Consider the following 18,845-nt stretch of genomic DNA (forward strand, 5'->3'; position numbering starts at 1 on the left):
TTTCTAGGTATTGAGTCACACATGGCATTTCCAAAAACTGAAATCTCTTATTGCAATGAGTTACGAAAGAAAGGGCGAATAACTGGAAAGTAAGCACAAGCAGTCATGATTCTATATATATTATGGTGGCTGATAAGACTGAATATTAATAGACGGATAGACATTCATTATATACTGCAAAACAAAACTATACGATGCGACTAAACGTTTTAAAATATGAATTGAAAGCATTTTTGTTGTGATTCGATGCATAGCTTGGTGGCCTTTGAGAATTATCGTAATGAAATATAATCCGCTTTGTAATTGAAAGGAAATTATTCGTTACAAAAGCTAATAAGCTTTAAGCCTATTTAAGGTTTTATAGCAATGTTAGCGAAGTTTTATACTTGTACGCAATAGTACGCTTAAAACACATTAAATTTGTTATTGAATAGAGCTTTCAAAATATTTCTCAAGTTCGCATTGTAGATTATGTTTGACATATGATGCCTGCTAAAATAAGCGCGATAAAGAAATTTGAGACGTCGATCTTTGGGAAAATCCGTTACAATCTTCTAGGAACAAACAAAACTAATATTAAAAAAAAAAAGCCAAAAAAGAGCTAAAGTTAAATTTATAAATCGAACATTAAGATATATATATATATATATATATATCGGCCAGTATAAAAATATTCATAATATAAAAAATGCTTTTCAGCGGAACAAACACTTCAAAATAGTCTTCTTCAAATTCTGTCAAACAAACTAACTGGCTAACGTTTTACGTCGCCTCTGGCATAGTTGTTCTAGAAAATGTTGAAGCAAAGCTTTTGAACAGGGTCTCGCGCTTAGACATAACGCATTGGTTTCCTTTGCAAATGTGGCTTTTTCGATATCTATAAGTCACTTAGTATCACCCGTGATTGCGTGACTGCGAAAAGTGCAATTTTCGGCAAGAAAAAAATATCAATCACCTTTCAGTTGCCCCATATGTATGCTGAAAATGCAATAAACTGGGGTTTTGTCTTATTTCATTTTCATTAATTTTAATGATTAACTTAAGTGATCTTAAGTTGAGGTGGAAACAAGGAATTGGTATAACGACGGTTCAGAATTGGAGAATGCCAAACTGGGGCTAAAGTTTGTGGCCTGAGTTTTCAGGAGAGCGATAGTAGTCTCCCCATATTCCAAGCAGGAGTTTACGCAAGTGCAGCAGTGCAGCAGAGAACGGATTTGCATTTATTCCGGCTTTCAAGCAGACTTAAGGTCTCTAAAAGGCAGAATGATAACATCTAGGCTTGTGTGCCTGCTAACACTGAAATCTAATATGGGCGCGTGGCCATTCGGGTCTTGAGGGCTACGAAAGGGTTGACTGCCCAAGCAACAAGTGCTGAGCCTTTTTTGACAAAGACATGTAAAAAGATGCTTAAAATCTCCCGGTACGGCACATAAATTACTGGACCTAAGCAGAAGCGACGTACATTTAGGCACGGGACATAAATCTTTCAGATATCATCTGAAAAACATGCCGGTATGTCCGATACCGATTCATGCAAAATCTGTCAAGGGGGGAGGAAGAGGTCCATTCATACTTTATGTAAATGTGAGGCCATCTGCAGAATCAGACACCGTATGTTTGGCGAGCAACGGCGTTACAACGCCGTTCGCGGTATAATGCTCACATCCACGGAAGGTATTTATAAAAGTTCTAAAATTTCTAAGGCTAGTGGCATGGGCGAGTACAATAGATTTTCTAGATCGGGCAATGAATGATAATTAATAATAATAACTGATCTTTGGTGTATCCGGGCATGTCTGCGATTGCCCAGCATGTTTGTTACGAGTTACTTCTTGACGAATATGCGCTCGTATACCCTACTTCCTCAGTAAAAGTTTAAAGCATCGTTTCTTTCTTCAATGTTCCCACACCGTTACTTACAATTCAATAAATCGGCTTCGACACGTTCACTCCTCATGTGAGTGAAAAATGCAACTTTTCAACCAAGGCAGCAGCTATCTCTCCTCTCCTCTCTCTTTTTCTCCGAGCGCACTATCAACAATTCACAAATAACTCAATCGAGTGAACCCGACAGACTCAATGGACGGATTATGGACTCAATGCAAAAGGGTACCGAGAAGTTATAGCTATCAATAAAGTATGCATCGTAAAATTTCGTCGAGTAGCACATTTATATTACGATCGTGTTTACTCGATATTGAGAGCCATAAACTCGTTCCAGATTTTTCGATCGCAGAACAAAAGTTAGATCACTACAACAACCGCAACTTGTAGACTAATGGTCGACATATTTCTTTTAAACATTGGTACTATGTAAAAATCATTTCGATTCGTTAATAGTCATCCTATATCCTATGAACTTACTGAATAAGGTTCTATTATATCGAATTCGAAAATTACTCACACATAGAGTTAAGATTAAATTGAAAGACTTTTCCTTGCTATGACTTTCCCTTATTTCCTCCTCACTAATATGTCTACAATAAGCAAAAAGTGTACACTTTCCTGTTCGGTGAGGTGAATACAAATTTGTTCTAAATGCGTAATTATTACAAATTTAACTCAAATTTAATCAAATTTAATTTTCATTTAACCAACTGCTGTCTTGTATTTCAAATTTTCCTGCACTATCTGCTGTAATTACACAGCAATTAGATCCTTTTCAATCTACAATGCGTGTTTTCAATGTACATACACCTACAAACATATGTTTATATATACATTTAACACACATGTATATATATATATATATATATATATAAATATATGTGTGTGCACATGTATATGTATACGTGTAAACCAACATATATATGTGCGTATTCATTTAATTTTTGGGTTCTCTAATTTCCTAGCCTGTAGTGCAGCTTTCTCTTTGCTGATGAATTCTGAACGCCTGGTAGAAAACTCCAACTAATTAACGGTTTTTGTGATATATTTAAGAAGAGCGCTCCCAAAATAAAAAAAAAAAAAAAAAACGAATAAATGACACTTGACATCAAGTAGAAACACACAAACATACACGCACATTCATCTACACGAAAGCACATATTAAGTTAATTAATTTCTCAAGAGGGCTCCCCAAAACCAACTAAACTGTAAAGAATGCCAGACAAAATAAAAGGTGAAACGATGTACATCCATACATACGCGAATACATTTTTCTATATACCATCTATATACATATTTAACTAATTTGCTAATAGAATTTATATTAACAGAGCTAAAAACATTTTTACACATTATTTACATTAAAACAAAGTATGGAACGAATCTCGGTCACCGATATAATGAAAGGCAGGTAGTTAGTAATAAATACCCAAGCGTCAGTATATGAATTGAATAGAGATGATAAGATTATAAATAAGCTGCACTTCTTTAGAGACCTAAAGTATGTTGCATTCCCTGGAAAAATAAAACTTTTTATTCTTCTCTAACTGACCGTTGGTTGATTGGAACCATTTCCGCTTAATTGCTATTCTTAAGCTAGATTTTGTTTATGACACTGCTTCAAAACATAAATTATTCCAATAACTTTTGAAATTTTTTTTTAGATATAATTGCATTCTCCTAACTAGGGGAAGGGGAATTATACCTCTTTTTATTATTACGGAGTTACAACGTTAGAAGTATACCAACTGAGTTCCTTTTTTTGAAAATTACATGCAAAAAGAAAGCTCTTTTAGCTTTTAAGCTTCCAATAAGTTTGTATTGCCTTTGTAATAATCTCAGCTTTTGGACCACAAATTGTTTCCCTGGACCACCCTGCTGATAAGTATGCGAAAATAAAGGTTTTAATCTTCATTTTTATCACCTTGTGACTATTGCAAAAACGAATGGACGGATAGACTCGCAAGCAATGTTAAATAGACTTTTTACGCACTGATGCGTATGCAGGTACAAAGCAAACGTTAGCCTTGATCAGTTTTAACAATGCCAACGAAAAATGGACAGAAGGACGGACGCACTCTATTATCGTCACTGATCGCTATACGGGCATAACATTTTCATTGTTGATTCTTACAACCTTGGCAATTGTAAAGAAGAATGGGTAGAAGGATGAACGGATAACATTAAATCAACTCTGTATGGCAAACATGTTAATACCATCCCTTGCAGCTAGCAGCATAATGGATACACCTTTTAGATCATTTTTGATCACAGAGATATATACAAAACAACGAACAAATAGAAATCAAACAGAATGAGATGATTCTCAGACTTATTGCTTGCTTCTTTTTTTTCTTTTCTTTTCTTTTCTATTTTCTATGTTACCAACGAAAAGACAAAAATAATATGCTTCTAATGTTTCAAGTAATGCGTGCGGTATGAATGTGTTAATGTGGTGTTTACAGACACTGCCCTGCACCCGTATTGCTTCGTTTCAGTCAGTAAAATGCTGTTTGCTGTAAAGCTAATTAAACACGGTGAGCAGAATGCGGTGGAGTACGTGATAATTGGTAGCACGTGTTTTATGACTGCGCCATTGTTGTTGTTGTTGTTGTTATACATAGCGGGGCATTGCAATTAAAACAGACTATCTTTAACTCTTGAGTGCCGAGATTTAATTTATATATATATATATATATATATATATACATATATAAATTGGTTTCTTTATTTCTTTTCTTCTTTCAAATTAGTATGAAGCTAATGACCTCGACCTAGGACTAATTCATTGAAGGTAAAACACCAGGCTCTCAGTTTTCATTTATCGTCATCTTAAGGTCTTTAAATACAAATAAAGCATTTTTGTCATTGTTTTTAAAATAAAATAAAATAAAAAACGAAAATATATTTTTTTAAGTAGCTCCTCAAAAACTTAAACACTACAGTATGATTGCTGCTATAGGCAGCTTAATTATATTTATGGTTGATGTCGATTATGTTACGTGTTACGACGTATGTAAAATGCTTTTGTAGTGCGGTTGTGCGGTTGTATTATCTTTAAATTCGTTCTTTTTATTATTATTATTTGTTTTTTTTTTTTTTTGTAAATGTTGTTATTTTGCTTTAAGGGCTAAGCTATAAAATTTAACTTGATAAACTTTACAATATAAATTTATATGAAATGCTTACAAGTTCTCATACATATATACATATACATATATATATAAATCAAGGCACGGACACGTGCGTCTCTTTAACTATTATTATTATTATTAATCAAACCGGCGAAAATGAACGCCTAGCGAACAAGTCGTTTTAGTTCCAGTTTGACGAGTGAGTACCAGTTTGTGTTAATCTGTTTTTCATACACATACATACGCGTACACATATAGATTTTGTATAATGAATAAGGCAACGATGAGTTCCATGCCAGTAGATTCGTTCTATAAATAAAACAAAACATGTGCACCAGATTAACACTAAAAAATAACATCCATTGGAAAATAATCCAATGTTTATATAACTAAAGGTCGTTCTAATCGCTTAGAAGCGAGCTCACTTTATGAACGACTTTACTATGTAGACAAGATTATTATTGCACATCTGCGGTGCCTGGTTCCTTAAACAAAGAAATTATTTCATTAGAAAGTTCAGCTCATCGTTACACTCACTATCCGCTCTTTCTCAATGCCTTACTCCGCCCTACACTGTATCTTTTCTTTCCTCATATTTAATTTATTTGTTTTTGTTTAGGTTTTTATTATTATTTATTTATTATTATTATTTTTTTTTTTTTTTTTTTTTTTTATAAGCAACGTTCATAAAAATTCAAGGCCCTTTTTCAAGTTTTCGACTTGTACTGATTTTATTATTTATTTTATTTATTTATTTATTTTTATTTTTTTTTTTTTACTACTATATTTCCGCCTTTATTGTCGTTGCAGTCAGTGTGTTTTTTTTTTTTTTTTTTCATTTTTATCGTGAAGAAGCGGTACACTTCCTTTTTCTGAAAGCCTGATAACAAATAGATCGTTATGATCACTAGATTAAATATTAAAAATATAGAACAATCACTATATAAAAAAAAACACAAAATGGGTTACTTTTCATCTCCAAACAAACATTAAATAGACGGCATCAACTTAAGCAAAGTGGGATCACTTATGCACAAAACGTTAAGGTGCTTTTAAACTTCAGGTTAATATCAGATTTCGATTGTACGTCATAACAATAACAAATAATATTTCTTAGGTGTTTTAAAAATAGTAAATGAGTTCTTAAACAAGTTATGTTTATATATTACGCCTTATCTATGAATGCAAACCTAGAACATTTATGCTAAACGCTAGCTATCATCCAGTGTTATAAAATTATTAGGGTGTTGCAAAACTTTTGGCCACTTTTTCACTTGAAATAGGCACTTTATTGAAAAAAAGTGGTACAAAATAGTTTTCATCATTTTTCACAATATCTTACAATATTTCTGGCAATATGGTTGGTACGGCAGCGATCCATTCATCGACTCTTTTCCGCGCTTTTTCAACTTTGCGGATTCGATTGCCAGCCACAAGCCAGGCAGCAACGATTCTGAACAAGTGGTAATCAGGAGGCACGATGTCTAATAAGGGCGCCGAGTATGGCGTAACTTCCCTTTCGAGCTATAACAGTTTACCCTGGACAACTTTTGCAACAAGCGGTCAAAAAATTCGTGTCAGTTTGAGCACTGAATGATTAGCGCCGGCGTATGGTAAATAAATTAATAATATTAAATGGAAAACTATTATCTTATGTAGAGAAAGGTTAAAATCATCGAATTCAACCCTTATGTACACTGGTATTTTCTATTTGTTTAACATTTTTACCTATAGGAGACACTGGCCCAAATTTTTACAACTCCCTAATACGTGTGATTAGATATTGTAAATAATGAGGCAAAGTTCAGTTCAGGCAAGTGTCAGGCGAGTACGCCTTAATCAATTTTCAGAACATTTTCGTTCCATCCAAAATAGACATTGCATCAATATATCTATTGACGGTGGGCTATTAAGCAATATTTATTTACTTACGGTTTTCAAAGACCTTTTAAAAATCTCATCTAAAATCGGTTTCAAATATATAATACCAATATATACATGAAATATCTGCTATCTATCTCAGTCCTTAATGATGACCTCAAGTTAGATAAAATCAAAATTTAGTTTAGCTTAAATAAGAAGAAAATTAAAAAATATATTTTCTTTTATATAATTTTAGGACATTTAGCAATGGTGCAAATGATGCCCATAATATTTTACCCGAACGACGTTCACGTCTTAATACCGCACTAGGTATACGTAGTGCAAATAGTAATCAACAACAACAACAACAGCAACAGATCACTACTTATGGTGGTGGTACGAAACGTCCGTATAACATCATCAACTCCACGATTTCGCACGTAACGGATGACAGCAGCACTGAAAGTTTAACGCCAGGAAGTTTGGCAAGCGGTGCTGGTGGTGGCAGTGGTTCATTTACAAATCGTGGTGGAAACAGTGGCAGCACAAGTGCTATTGCTAAAACAGTTCATATTAGCGATGCGAAAGACGTACGTTACATGAATGTTCATTCGCACAAAAAGCATCAATATAAAGAAGAACGTGTCGTATTGGTCTCACGCAAGGTGCCATTTTTCATATTTTCAGCTTTGCCATATTATAAAGGTAAAAATGGAAGGTAAGTTTGTGCAGTTTAGTATCATATTTGAAACATGAATATCAAAAAAAAATATATATATATATATATATCTATATAAAATTTTCAGATCCGAATTGCGTAAAGAAGGTCGTAGACGTAATACTTCATGTTCTCGGCCATTGTCAGCCATTAATGATGCACCTTTTGATCCATTCGATTTGTTGGGAATTGAAAGGGGCGAAAGCGGTCAGGTAAGTCAAAGAAATGAAATGTTTTTTATCGACATGTATTCATTATATCCTTTATCTCTCTCTCTCTCTCTCTCTATCTCTCTAACTGTTGTAGGATATTTCTTATGGACATTTATTAGTTCCGTCCCGTTATTTTGGTAAGGACGGTAAAAAGCATGGTTTAATTAGCTGCAACACGTCACTCATCGACAATCAAATTGAAGTTACCGGCACAACGGCTCTAAAAAATCACGGTATTGCAAGGTAAGGAGAAATTAAAATGAAATTCAATTTTTGGTTTGGCGGCAAACACTTGCATTTAAAAATTCCACCTAATCTGCTTTACAAATGCATTCATGCGCTTATATTAATTGCATTTACAACTCCATCTCTCTCCATTCATATCCTAAACAAAATATGTAAAAAATACGCCATTCATTAGATGTTCTCGGCTAAGTCCTCGATTGAAAGTTTGAAGATCTTTAACAAGTATGAATAACGTTTCTTGTTTCAGTTGAAGAAACGCGTTCTCGGTTGATTTTTTCTTGAGTCAAGATTCGACCTTCTATTCGTTTTCTGTCAAATTTACACAAAATTCCTGCCCATACGTCCGTTGAACTGTATTTTCAATAACTCGAATTTTTTACCGGTTATTTGGTTTGTTGTAACAGCATGCCAAAGACATCGAATACCTCGGTATGATGATCCAACAAATATCGAGCGTGTTAGAATAATGGCTAATTGATAAATTCAAGACATAGCTAATAGTCCCGGCTACAAAGTTTTTTTTCAATCCTTGCTCTTTTTATCCGCATTCTTCTAATTATTCAATTAGCTTACTTATCAGGATATATATTATAACGAATTTTAAGTGACACTAACGCGTAAAATTGCAGGACAGAATGACAATTTGGATAAAAAATTTTATTTATTTTTTTATTTATCTATATATCTTTGAAATTAGGAAAAATAGGAATAACTTTAGAAAATTAAAAAAAAAAAAAAATTTCTTCAGAACAGTAACCTTCACTAGGATAAACATGAAAATTCAATCAATATTAATAAATATTTAAATGTTGTTACATAATTTTATAAATTTTGAAAAGACGTGGCATCTAAAAAAAATCGAAGAAAAAAGAAAGCATGCTAGTAGTATGTTGTTATTTTCAAAAATTTTAAAACATTTTAAAATTTAGTATGATTTTTATACCCACCACTGTACGATGGGGATATACACATTTTGTTCTTTTCTATAATGTGTGTATGTAAAACCCAAAAGGAAGTTTCAGAGACCCTATAAAGTATATACATTGTTGATCACTGTGAAATTCTGAGTTGATTTAGCCATGTCTGTCTGTCTGTCTCTCTGTGTGGTGTGTGCTGTTGGCACTTTTTTCTCGCAAAAATGAAAATATCGACTTCAAATTTGGTAGAAACATTGAAAGATTCTGCACGCGGGTTGTTATGGAAAATGGGCCAAATTAATCAGAAGGGTGCAGTCGACCGTAAACTAAACGCAACTCATTTTTTTTTAAAAAACATTTTTGGATTTTTGCTCGTTACTCGGAAATTATTAAAACTAGAAGGCTGAAATTTACTTTACAAAAGGCTCCACTCTTTAGGTCCAAATTTGAAACCAATCGGCTATGTTCACGCAAAGTTACGAGCAATTAAATTTTATTTTTTTCGCTTTTTTGAAGTTTTATGCTAATTTATCATCAGGCAAACAAGACAGAATGTTCAAAACTATTTTGTAGGCTCCTCAAATCAATATATATTATCTGCCTAAAAATGGGTTAATTTTAAAATGGATGTGACAGAAACCGTGATTATTTTTTTCTTGATAGTACCAGTGATATGGGTATCAAATAAAAGAACATGGAGAGTAGAATGTGAAAAACATTGTGGAGGATATGCGAGCTTCGATCCCCGTCGAATATAACTTTATTACTTGTTAGATAGTATTTTTGAGCAGAATTGCTGAATGAAAACTAGAAATTTTTTATTTTAAAAGATTTACTAGAAAAATTTCAAAAATTAATAAAAAATTTAGTTTATTCTCAAAAATTTGTTCACAAATTCACCACAATTCTATCTAAAAATATTTAAAAAAAAAGTTTTACCATTGGCTTAGTCCATTCAAACTCTATATTCCCGTAAAAAAAAGATTGATCATGGAATAGCCTTCACTTCTCTCAATATGACGACTTCGCAAAATGAGGCGTTGTATGAGCAACAGTCGAAAAAGCTATTTACCTAAATATGTCAATAATTACTTGAACAAGTTTTGATCGGTTCAGAAAGTAATTCTTAGTTGAAAGATATGATCTTGTGAGTGTTACACATGTCCGGACAAACTCAGTATATTCTTGTACCGCAAGTGGTGCAAGATGTAAAAGGACTTTATTTTCCAAAACCGTTTTTCGGATTATTTTGCTGAAACTCATCGATTATGCTAAACTTGTTAAACGTAAAAAGCATTTAGTAGGTAAATCACATGAAATATTGCTTTTTCATTATTGAGCCTTTGAGGTCAAAGTTAACTGTAAACTTAGATTTTTTGACATTTCCAAAATTGCTTTTCTTTACTCAAAATTGACAATTAATACTAGAAAAAAAATAATTGCAGTAAGTTAGTGATGTGAAAATTAACTCTTTCCGTTTTTATAACAAATCCTATTACGATGAGCCTCATACGCCCAGAGGTCAAAGAGAAATTCTGTTTTTTGCGACAGGAAGGACCCAATCGATCCAAAATTTGGGATAGAGATGCAATGAGGAAATGTGCATACCGTCTCAGAACCACTGCCAGCCTCAAGTATACATTTAATAATTTCGTTACTAGCCATAAATTGACCCAAAGGTTATGCAGAACTGCAATGTCTATATAATATATGTCCAAAAAATTCAATTACAGCGTTTAGGGCCTTGGACTTACAAAGGACACATGAACCAAGAACATCTCTACTTTCTTGATTTTTGGTTGTTGCTTGCAAACTAATTGTAGACACGCAATACAACTTTTCACACACTCTCTACAAAACTCGAAATAATCAGTCATACCCCTTCAATATGATAGAAGCTGATAGATTTTAGTCGTATAGATAGATATAAGTATATGTGGAAATAAAAGTATCGGTCACAGTCGAACATAGTTTTCTTATTTGTCTTATTTTTGAAGATTTTTTTTTATTTTTCCATAACGCGAAAAAATGTCTGTCTATGACTTCGATATATTCTTTTATGATTATATATAGCTTATTAAAAAAAAAAATAAATGAATGAAAGCAATTATAAACAACACCCTATCCAACATATAAGCCCCATGTCAGCCTGTGTGCGTGTGAGGCTCATGGTGATATGATTTATTATAAGGATACGTGGTTCGACTAGGATTAGAAATAGTCTACTGCCTGCTTTATACTATGAACACTACTTCGAATACTGATTTCGTACACTTTGAGAAATGTGATCAAAAAATTCATGAGAAATCCTTGTATAAAATTATTAAACATAATTTAAAATGTTAAATAAATTGATTGCTTCAAAAAAACTTTGTCAGTATTTTTTGTGATATCACATATCAATTGAATTTATTTCGTTTGCAAATTGTAATGAATCACACACACGGGTTACTTACAATTTAAACAAAAACTACGGAAATTAATTTAATTAAAAAGTGTGTAATAAATTAAATAAACAAAGACTGCATTTAACTGCAAATTTCTAGAGTAACAAATAGAAATACTACAGTGGGCCAAAGGCCAACATTAAATACACCAACTACACTAACTGCAAATATTCATAAAATAGTCAAAATTAGGCGTAATATGGGAAGTCCGATCGGAACCATTTGCAATAGCGTTCGTCCTTGGGCCGAAACATGTCGGTGAAGCAAATTTCATTTAAATAAGGAATAAAAAACGGACAGACCGACAGACAAGCTTGGATCTATGCAGAACGTGATTCTAAAGCGATCGATATAATAAAAGGTTAAAAGGCCACATAAACTTAATATATTCATCATATCACAAGTGGTATAGGGTATAAATAGTTTCATTTAGAAACAGTAGTAGTAGTGACGTAATTGTAGCTATTTATTAAATTCAATCTCAGAGTAATTTGGATTATTTCGCTTTTATTTTTTCTTTGGTTCTTATTTCAACCTCGAAAACCTGTTGTTAATTGACTTTGGAACAAATCTGGAGCCGCTTTCTACCTTGAATTCATATTGTAACTCGAAATCCATCCATCTTTCATTGTAAAATTAAAAGCATAGTAGACTTTTTGTTTCAATATTTCGCTTCCGCTTCGATTATTTTCGCGTGATAAATATGAATAAAAATATATTAAGACCTGCCAAAAAATTGTTTGCAATTTTTTTTTTAAACCTGATTGAAGAATGTTTAAGAGAAGGTTAACTATCGGTAGTTGCATGCAAATCTTTCTTCGAAGGGTATAAAGCAAATTTAAATTAATGAAATAAAATCAAGCAATAGTTTTACAGGATTATCAAGAGATTTAGTAATCAGAAAGTATTTTATGGCCACTGCTGAAGAAAGAGGAAGAATTCTTCCCCTAATGACAATCCTATCGAGTGCCTACACATATATGTATATTTATTGTTGGCACTTGTCCTTACGCTTAAGAAGATTGTCATTGGAAGACACCTATGAAAGTTTCGCATACAATGCGTATTTGCTGATCAACGGCTAAAGGTCGACCTTGAAATTGATGCCGGTTCACTGGTATAGTCCCTAATATTTTTCTGGGGATTTTTCCCCTTAAAAGTGATGATGAAGTCAATAATCAGCTTAGAGATGCCACTCTTCCAATTAAAAAAATGATTTGCAATTTTTGCATAAAAATCTTAAGAGCGAGAGTGATCGCTTTCGAACGAATCGCTTTCGTCAAAGCGATCTTCTAACCCTCTTACTATCCATGCGAGAAATTGAAAACCCTTCTAAGATCGAGATCAACAAATTGCTCTAAATAAACGATTTGTCACATAAAGTTGAAAAAAGACGGGAAGAGCAACGTAAAGAGTTTTTATCTTAACCCAATCAAATCGCTAATCAAATGTATAGTAAATAGTTCCAATACCTTTCCGAATGGAATTAAAGTTTTTAAATAAAATATTAGATAAAAGTTATTTGAATGAATTTTTCAAATTTAATGTATGATGGATGATGCATAAGTCAATTTAAAGAAAATTATTATTATTATTATTTATTTTTTTTTTTTTATTAGATAATTGAATGTAATGACTTGTTAATGAATCGAGTTTAAATCAAATATAATGCAAACATTCACATTCAATGGCTTATTGTATGTGTATAAGCGCGCTAACGTGAATATATTTGATTTCATTTCTTTCATTTTCATTTCATTTATTTCCAGCACAAAAGTCATGACGAGGCAAAAAGGCAAATGGTAAATTAACATTTACTAAACTAATGCTTATATTGTTATATTTTGATAATTCATTAAAGAAAACTAACATTTGTAGATAAATTAATTAAATGTAGAATTAATCTGAATAGTAGCGTGCACTAACGTCCAACTCATTTGTACAAAAAAAAAATAAAAAAATAAAAAATAAAAATAAAAAAAAAATAAAACAGAAGCAACGTTTATATCACTCTTTACTCTTATGTTTAACTTAAGCTATTTAGAAAATGTTTGTATATATATGTATGTATGTTTATTTAGAAAATGTCTGACATCTTTCAGGTGTTTCACTTATGATAATAATAATCGTAATAACGCGGCCAGTCCCGTTCCGGCAGATATAAAATTAGACTATGATGAATCTCTCGACGGTAGTCGAAGTTTGCAGGTAATATTCTTTTTTATTCCGAAATTTTATTCCGAAATTTTTGATTTTTAATTTTCATTTCATTTTATTTAGTTTCAAGCATATTCTGCTAACATTTTGGACGATCCGGAATTAATAGCTGGCAAACATCGTACTCTGTTAACTTTTACATCATATATGACATCGGTGATCGATTATGTTAGACCTTCGGATTTAAAAAAGGAACTGAATGATAAATTTAAAGAGAAATTTCCTCACATACAATTGACGTTAAGCAAACTGCGAAGGTAAGGCAGAGAGAAATTTGAAAAAACTTATTAATTAATTATTAATGATTTTGGTTTTTTTTTTTTTTTTTCTCTGTCTAATTAAAGTATTAAACGTGAAATGCGTCGCATCAACAAATTGGATAGTCGCATCGATTTAGTTACTATATCACAAGCGTACGTTTATTTCGAGAAACTCATTTTAGCCAACTTAATTAACAAATTCAATCGGAAATTGTGTGCTGGAGCTTGTCTTTTATTAAGCGCCAAAATGAATGATGTTAAGGGAGATCTTCTGAAAAGTCTTATTGAAGTAAGTTCCTTTATTATGTTGAATGTAAAATTACATCGTTACCTATACGTACAAATACGACACACACATCTCCCCCTAGCGACAACTCAAGTTATTTTATTCATTCTCAGTTAGAGCAATAAATGACATCAGTCATGTTGGCCTTTTTCTTTTGTATCTGACAATTGCTAGAAATTACATGATCGGAAAAATTTAAATGCACGCTTGTTTTTGTAATCGCAATGTTCCCTTCGCCTTTTAATTTTAGATTGTGACAATCGTCTTGATTCTTGCTGGCGTTCCAATTTATTCAGCTTATTAAAGATTTTAAGAATAACAAGTGCAAACGTTACCTTAGCCCATGGCCTGCTCTTAAATACCCTACATCACTTCGGGTAATATACGTTATTCAAATACTTTTCAACATAAGATGTCGTGTAGTCGAATTTTCTCGAAAAAGTGGTCCGATCTGGCCTATGTTTAATAGCTTTCGCTCTTGAACCAAAACATTTCGGTATAGCAAATTTTATCAAAATATTTAAAAAATTGCCATCTGTTTGTCGAATAAAAGTAAACAAGACGGATAGGCGAACAGACAAATTATGCTGAGAGTAACTTTCTGAATCGACCGAAACAATTTATCGATCACTATCAGGAAGTGTCAAGTTTTTCTAGATGTTATATACATAACTCACAAACTAAATATTCGCCTGTACAAGAAGTGGTGTAGGGCGTCAAAGTGCTATTATAGAATTATGCTGACTTTATCAACAAAAATATCTTGCGTTATAGAATAAACGGATTCACTTCACGAACACTTAAAACATATATAAAGAAATAATTGTTTCTCTCTTTAGAGACGACATGTACGGAATTAGGCGAATATCCTGAGTCATTATTGGCCAGGAAACGTACATTTTGGGCCGTTCTCGGAGATGGCGCAGCTTGGGGTCATATGACCTGAACCTGCTTAACGTCGGCTCTATAAGTGAACTCTTAAGTATTAACCCTAACGCCCTCTCCATGAATAGGCTCTAAACTATATGGCGTAAGATAGTGACTTTCATAACAAAATTATTTTCAGCAGTGACGACAATTTTTAATAACTTTTTTTCAATAACTTGCTTAATAGGGGAAATTTGTTCATTTGCTTAAATAGTCAATCCAAACTCTCATATAATAAATGATTATATCCGCAATATTAAGCTACAATTTCCTTCCAGTTGCGTGACTCCCACTACTGCATCCAAGCCGATCACATCTGAACATGTTTCAGAGGTCTTTCATCCAGGCGCGACATCCTTTACCACTTTCAAAATTATCAGGTAGCTTAAAGAGTAATTGTAACCGCTTTCTTATGATCCTCGCAAATTCGATTTTTCGAATGAAATGATCACTTGAAACTTTAGTTGCAATTTCTCTCAAAACCATGATTTTCAAGCTAGCCATTCTCAACCGATTGATTTCAAATTTCAAGTGCAGTTTCGCAGCAAGATTTTTTTTAATTTTGTTTTATTTTGATAAATTGTTTTCAAACAATAAACAACCCTACGTTGTTTCGCCAATCGTTTGAGAATCGAAGTACACAAATGATTGGACGAAAAAGGTAAAAAAAAATGTTTCCTTTTCTGTGATCTGATGCACCAATATTTTGCTTTCAAACAATTACTGCAACAATTGTTTAAGTATCTTAACAAATGCAACAAAATTTGTCTAAAAACTTTTTCTCAATTTACACAATTTCTTGCTCATAAGATACCAAACCGGAAATTTGTGCGTAGAAGGTCCACGATTACTGCATGAAAATTATTGTAGTCGAAGTATTGACCTTGCTAATTGCATATTTTTTTCATCTGGGTGACAATTTGTGCCACGCTTTCAAAAATCTTCCCCTTTTGCCGCAGATCGCTTAGCGTGTCAATTTTTTCACATATTCGGATGAGCCAATGCCTTGCTTAACAAGTACATGACTCATCAATTATCAGAAGAATTCAAGCCCGGGAATAAGCTGCTATTCCGTGGTTGAGTGCTTCCAGCATATCCCACACCTGTTTGCTGTATGTGGAAAAGTGCCCTGATATAGCTCTTGTTTTGATAATTTGGCTGTTTTTTTAAAAAATCGAACCACGCAAGACGCTTAATTGTTGCTTGGAGTACGTGAGACGAACACTTTCACTGCGTTTTGACAGACCATCTCCTTTTGCACTCACCAAACACAGAATATCGTTTTCTTGCGCCATAACGACTCGGTCCTACGGTAGATCTGGAAGGGACGGCCATCTTTACCTAAGAATTTCTACGTTTAAGATTTTCACAATAAATCCTCGGTTCAACCCGAGTAACTGTACGATGAAAAAAGGACATCGGTTGTATCGTTCCGGAATATAATAGAGCCGCCGTCAAATAGTCAAAATTTGACATGTTCAACGCCATTACAATCTGTGCTACTGCATGAATCTTGTGTTGTTACGATTTGAAAGTATGTGCCAGATGTCGACGCGATTTGACAATTAGTGCGATCTATAGGCAACTTTCGGTTTCAGATTAACATATTTGGTTTTCATCTGAGTGCAAGATTTAGAGACTTTGCCACCAACTCCTTAAAGTCACAAAAATTAAAACAAAAAAAAGAATTCTAAAAAAGAAAGAAGTGCAAGATTTTGTAACTTCCAAGACTGATCGGCTATAGTTGTAGCAACTCAAAAAGGTGCAGCTCTAAAATTAGGTTCCTCGAAAAACTAACTGACTAACAAAAAAAAATAACTGGCGCTTATTGCAACATTATAGACGGTCCTCTCAAATAATTTAAATAATAATAATAATTTTAAAAAAAAATTTTTTATTTATTTTTTATTTTAGAAAACCGAAAACGTATTTCGTTTAAATCGCAAAGAATTAATAGCCTCTGAGTTTGCGGTATTAGTGGCTTTGGAATTTAGTTTACATGTTCCTATGCATGAAATTCTACCCCATTATCAACGTTTACTCTACGAATCCTAGGATTGGCCTAAACGCTTGATTGACAAGCGTTTTCTAACCACCGCGGCCAGTACATCTAAATATTATTTAAGGCGTTGTGCTAGTAATAAAAAATAAAGTTTGTCTTTTAAAGGAAAAGTAAAAATGTAAAAGCAATAAAAAAAAAATTAAATGATTTTTTCACACAATAAAAGCAATGGTTTTGGGTGAGAAAAAAGTTCATATAATAACATAATAAAAAATTGGTAACGAAACAATTTTTAATATGAATGAAATTCACACACAAAAAGCACAAACAGCAGCATAATAATAACATAGTAGTCATTTATAAACTATTATTTAACGATTAAGCGATTTCAATAACATAAAATATAAACTAAATGAAAAATTTTTTAAACGAATCTAAAAAATTAATTGATAAACTTTTAAACAGAAATCAAAACTTTTTTTTCTCACTTTATTGCAATATTTAAGAAATTCGAAATAAAAATAAGAAAAAATTATTGAATACAATTCAACTTAAATTATTATTAAATAAAACAAAAAAAAAAAAATAAATAAATAAATATATATTAAGAAATAAATTAAAAATTTATTCGATATAATTTAAGCCGACCCCGCAAAAAACCTGTACATTAAAGAATTTAAAATTTTTGAAAAATTTCTAAAACCAGCCATAAGCTCTTTATTGCATGCAAAAAATTTTTATCATTGTAGGACATTGTAGAAAATAAAGATCGCTCGACATAAATTTAACACATTTCAAGCATTTGTTTTAGACAAAAACTGCGAATTTTTATGCTTAATCGTATAAAATCATATACAAATCAGTATTGGTTTCCATATATATGTACTTATTATGTAGATCTTTATAAAGGCATAGACTAAATTTTTAACAACAAAAAAACCCTTAAGCGAATCTAAAATGCTACTAAAAGACTTGGAATTATTTACACATCTGACAAATCTTTTGTTTTAAATTATTCTAGCGCTTAAAGAAATAAACTCGTGTCGAATTAAAACCAAAAAAAAAAAAAAAACGCAAAAAAAAAAATTGTTTTATAAATTTATTTTTTCTAAAAATATAAAAAGTATGAAGTATACGTGAAAATTTTCCTTTCATTACTTAGTTTAGAAATATCGTAAATAGATCGTGTAAGAGAGTTTAAAGAGTTCGTTTTTTTTTTTTTTTATTATAATTATAAGATTTCTTAAAGAATTTAATCTAGCATAGCGTTAAATATGCATCATATTATTAATCAATAAATATAAATGTGAAATATGAAGACCGTAAAAAGTGTTCTTTAATTGTAACACACACACAATGATAGGAAATTAATTTTAAGATTAAAATCTTTTATAGAGATCGAAGGGAAGGAGTAAAAAACAAAAAGTTTCTTTCTTACCATTGCATTAATTTTTTTTATACCTCCCATGGGAGAATCACATTATATCAGGTGTTTAGAAAAATTTTGATCACTTTTTCACTAAAAAAACGCATTTTTAATGTCAAAAATTGGTGCACTGTATATATATGTTTCCATCTTTTTCTACAACATTTTACAATATTTTTGACAAAATGGCGATATCATGCCAAAAAACCTTATATTACTTTCGCAGCGATCCACGCACTTATTTCGCGAGCCATTCTCGCACTTCTTCAACTTTGCGGACTTTGTGGTAAAACTTTCCAATTC

The 18,845-nt window shown here is 32.1% G+C and overlaps 1 protein-coding gene across 2 annotated transcripts in view; it reads left to right on the forward strand.

Annotated features, from left to right (window-relative positions):
- LOC119636780 overlaps positions 1–17,571 on the forward strand; it is a 48,602-nt gene extending 31,031 nt beyond the window's left edge. The window contains exons 2-9 of one of the 2 annotated variants that reach the window (XM_038032386.1): positions 7,141–7,602; positions 7,691–7,814; positions 7,909–8,057; positions 13,194–13,226; positions 13,527–13,632; positions 13,705–13,898; positions 13,986–14,190; positions 17,029–17,571. In XM_038032386.1, coding sequence (XP_037888314.1) covers positions 7,141–7,602; positions 7,691–7,814; positions 7,909–8,057; positions 13,194–13,226; positions 13,527–13,632; positions 13,705–13,898; positions 13,986–14,190; positions 17,029–17,169 — 1,414 coding nt within the window. In that variant the 3' untranslated portion in view covers positions 17,170–17,571. The remainder of the gene's footprint in view (positions 1–7,140; positions 7,603–7,690; positions 7,815–7,908; positions 8,058–13,193; positions 13,227–13,526; positions 13,633–13,704; positions 13,899–13,985; positions 14,191–17,028) is intronic. The other variant, XM_038032387.1, reaches the window with a different exon arrangement.
- The last annotated feature ends 1,274 nt before the right edge of the window (positions 17,572–18,845 follow it).

This window comes from Glossina fuscipes, unplaced genomic scaffold (genome assembly GCF_014805625.2).
Source record: "Glossina fuscipes isolate IAEA_lab_2018 unplaced genomic scaffold, Yale_Gfus_2 28, whole genome shotgun sequence".
NCBI classification, from domain to species: Eukaryota; Metazoa; Arthropoda; class Insecta; order Diptera; family Glossinidae; genus Glossina; species Glossina fuscipes.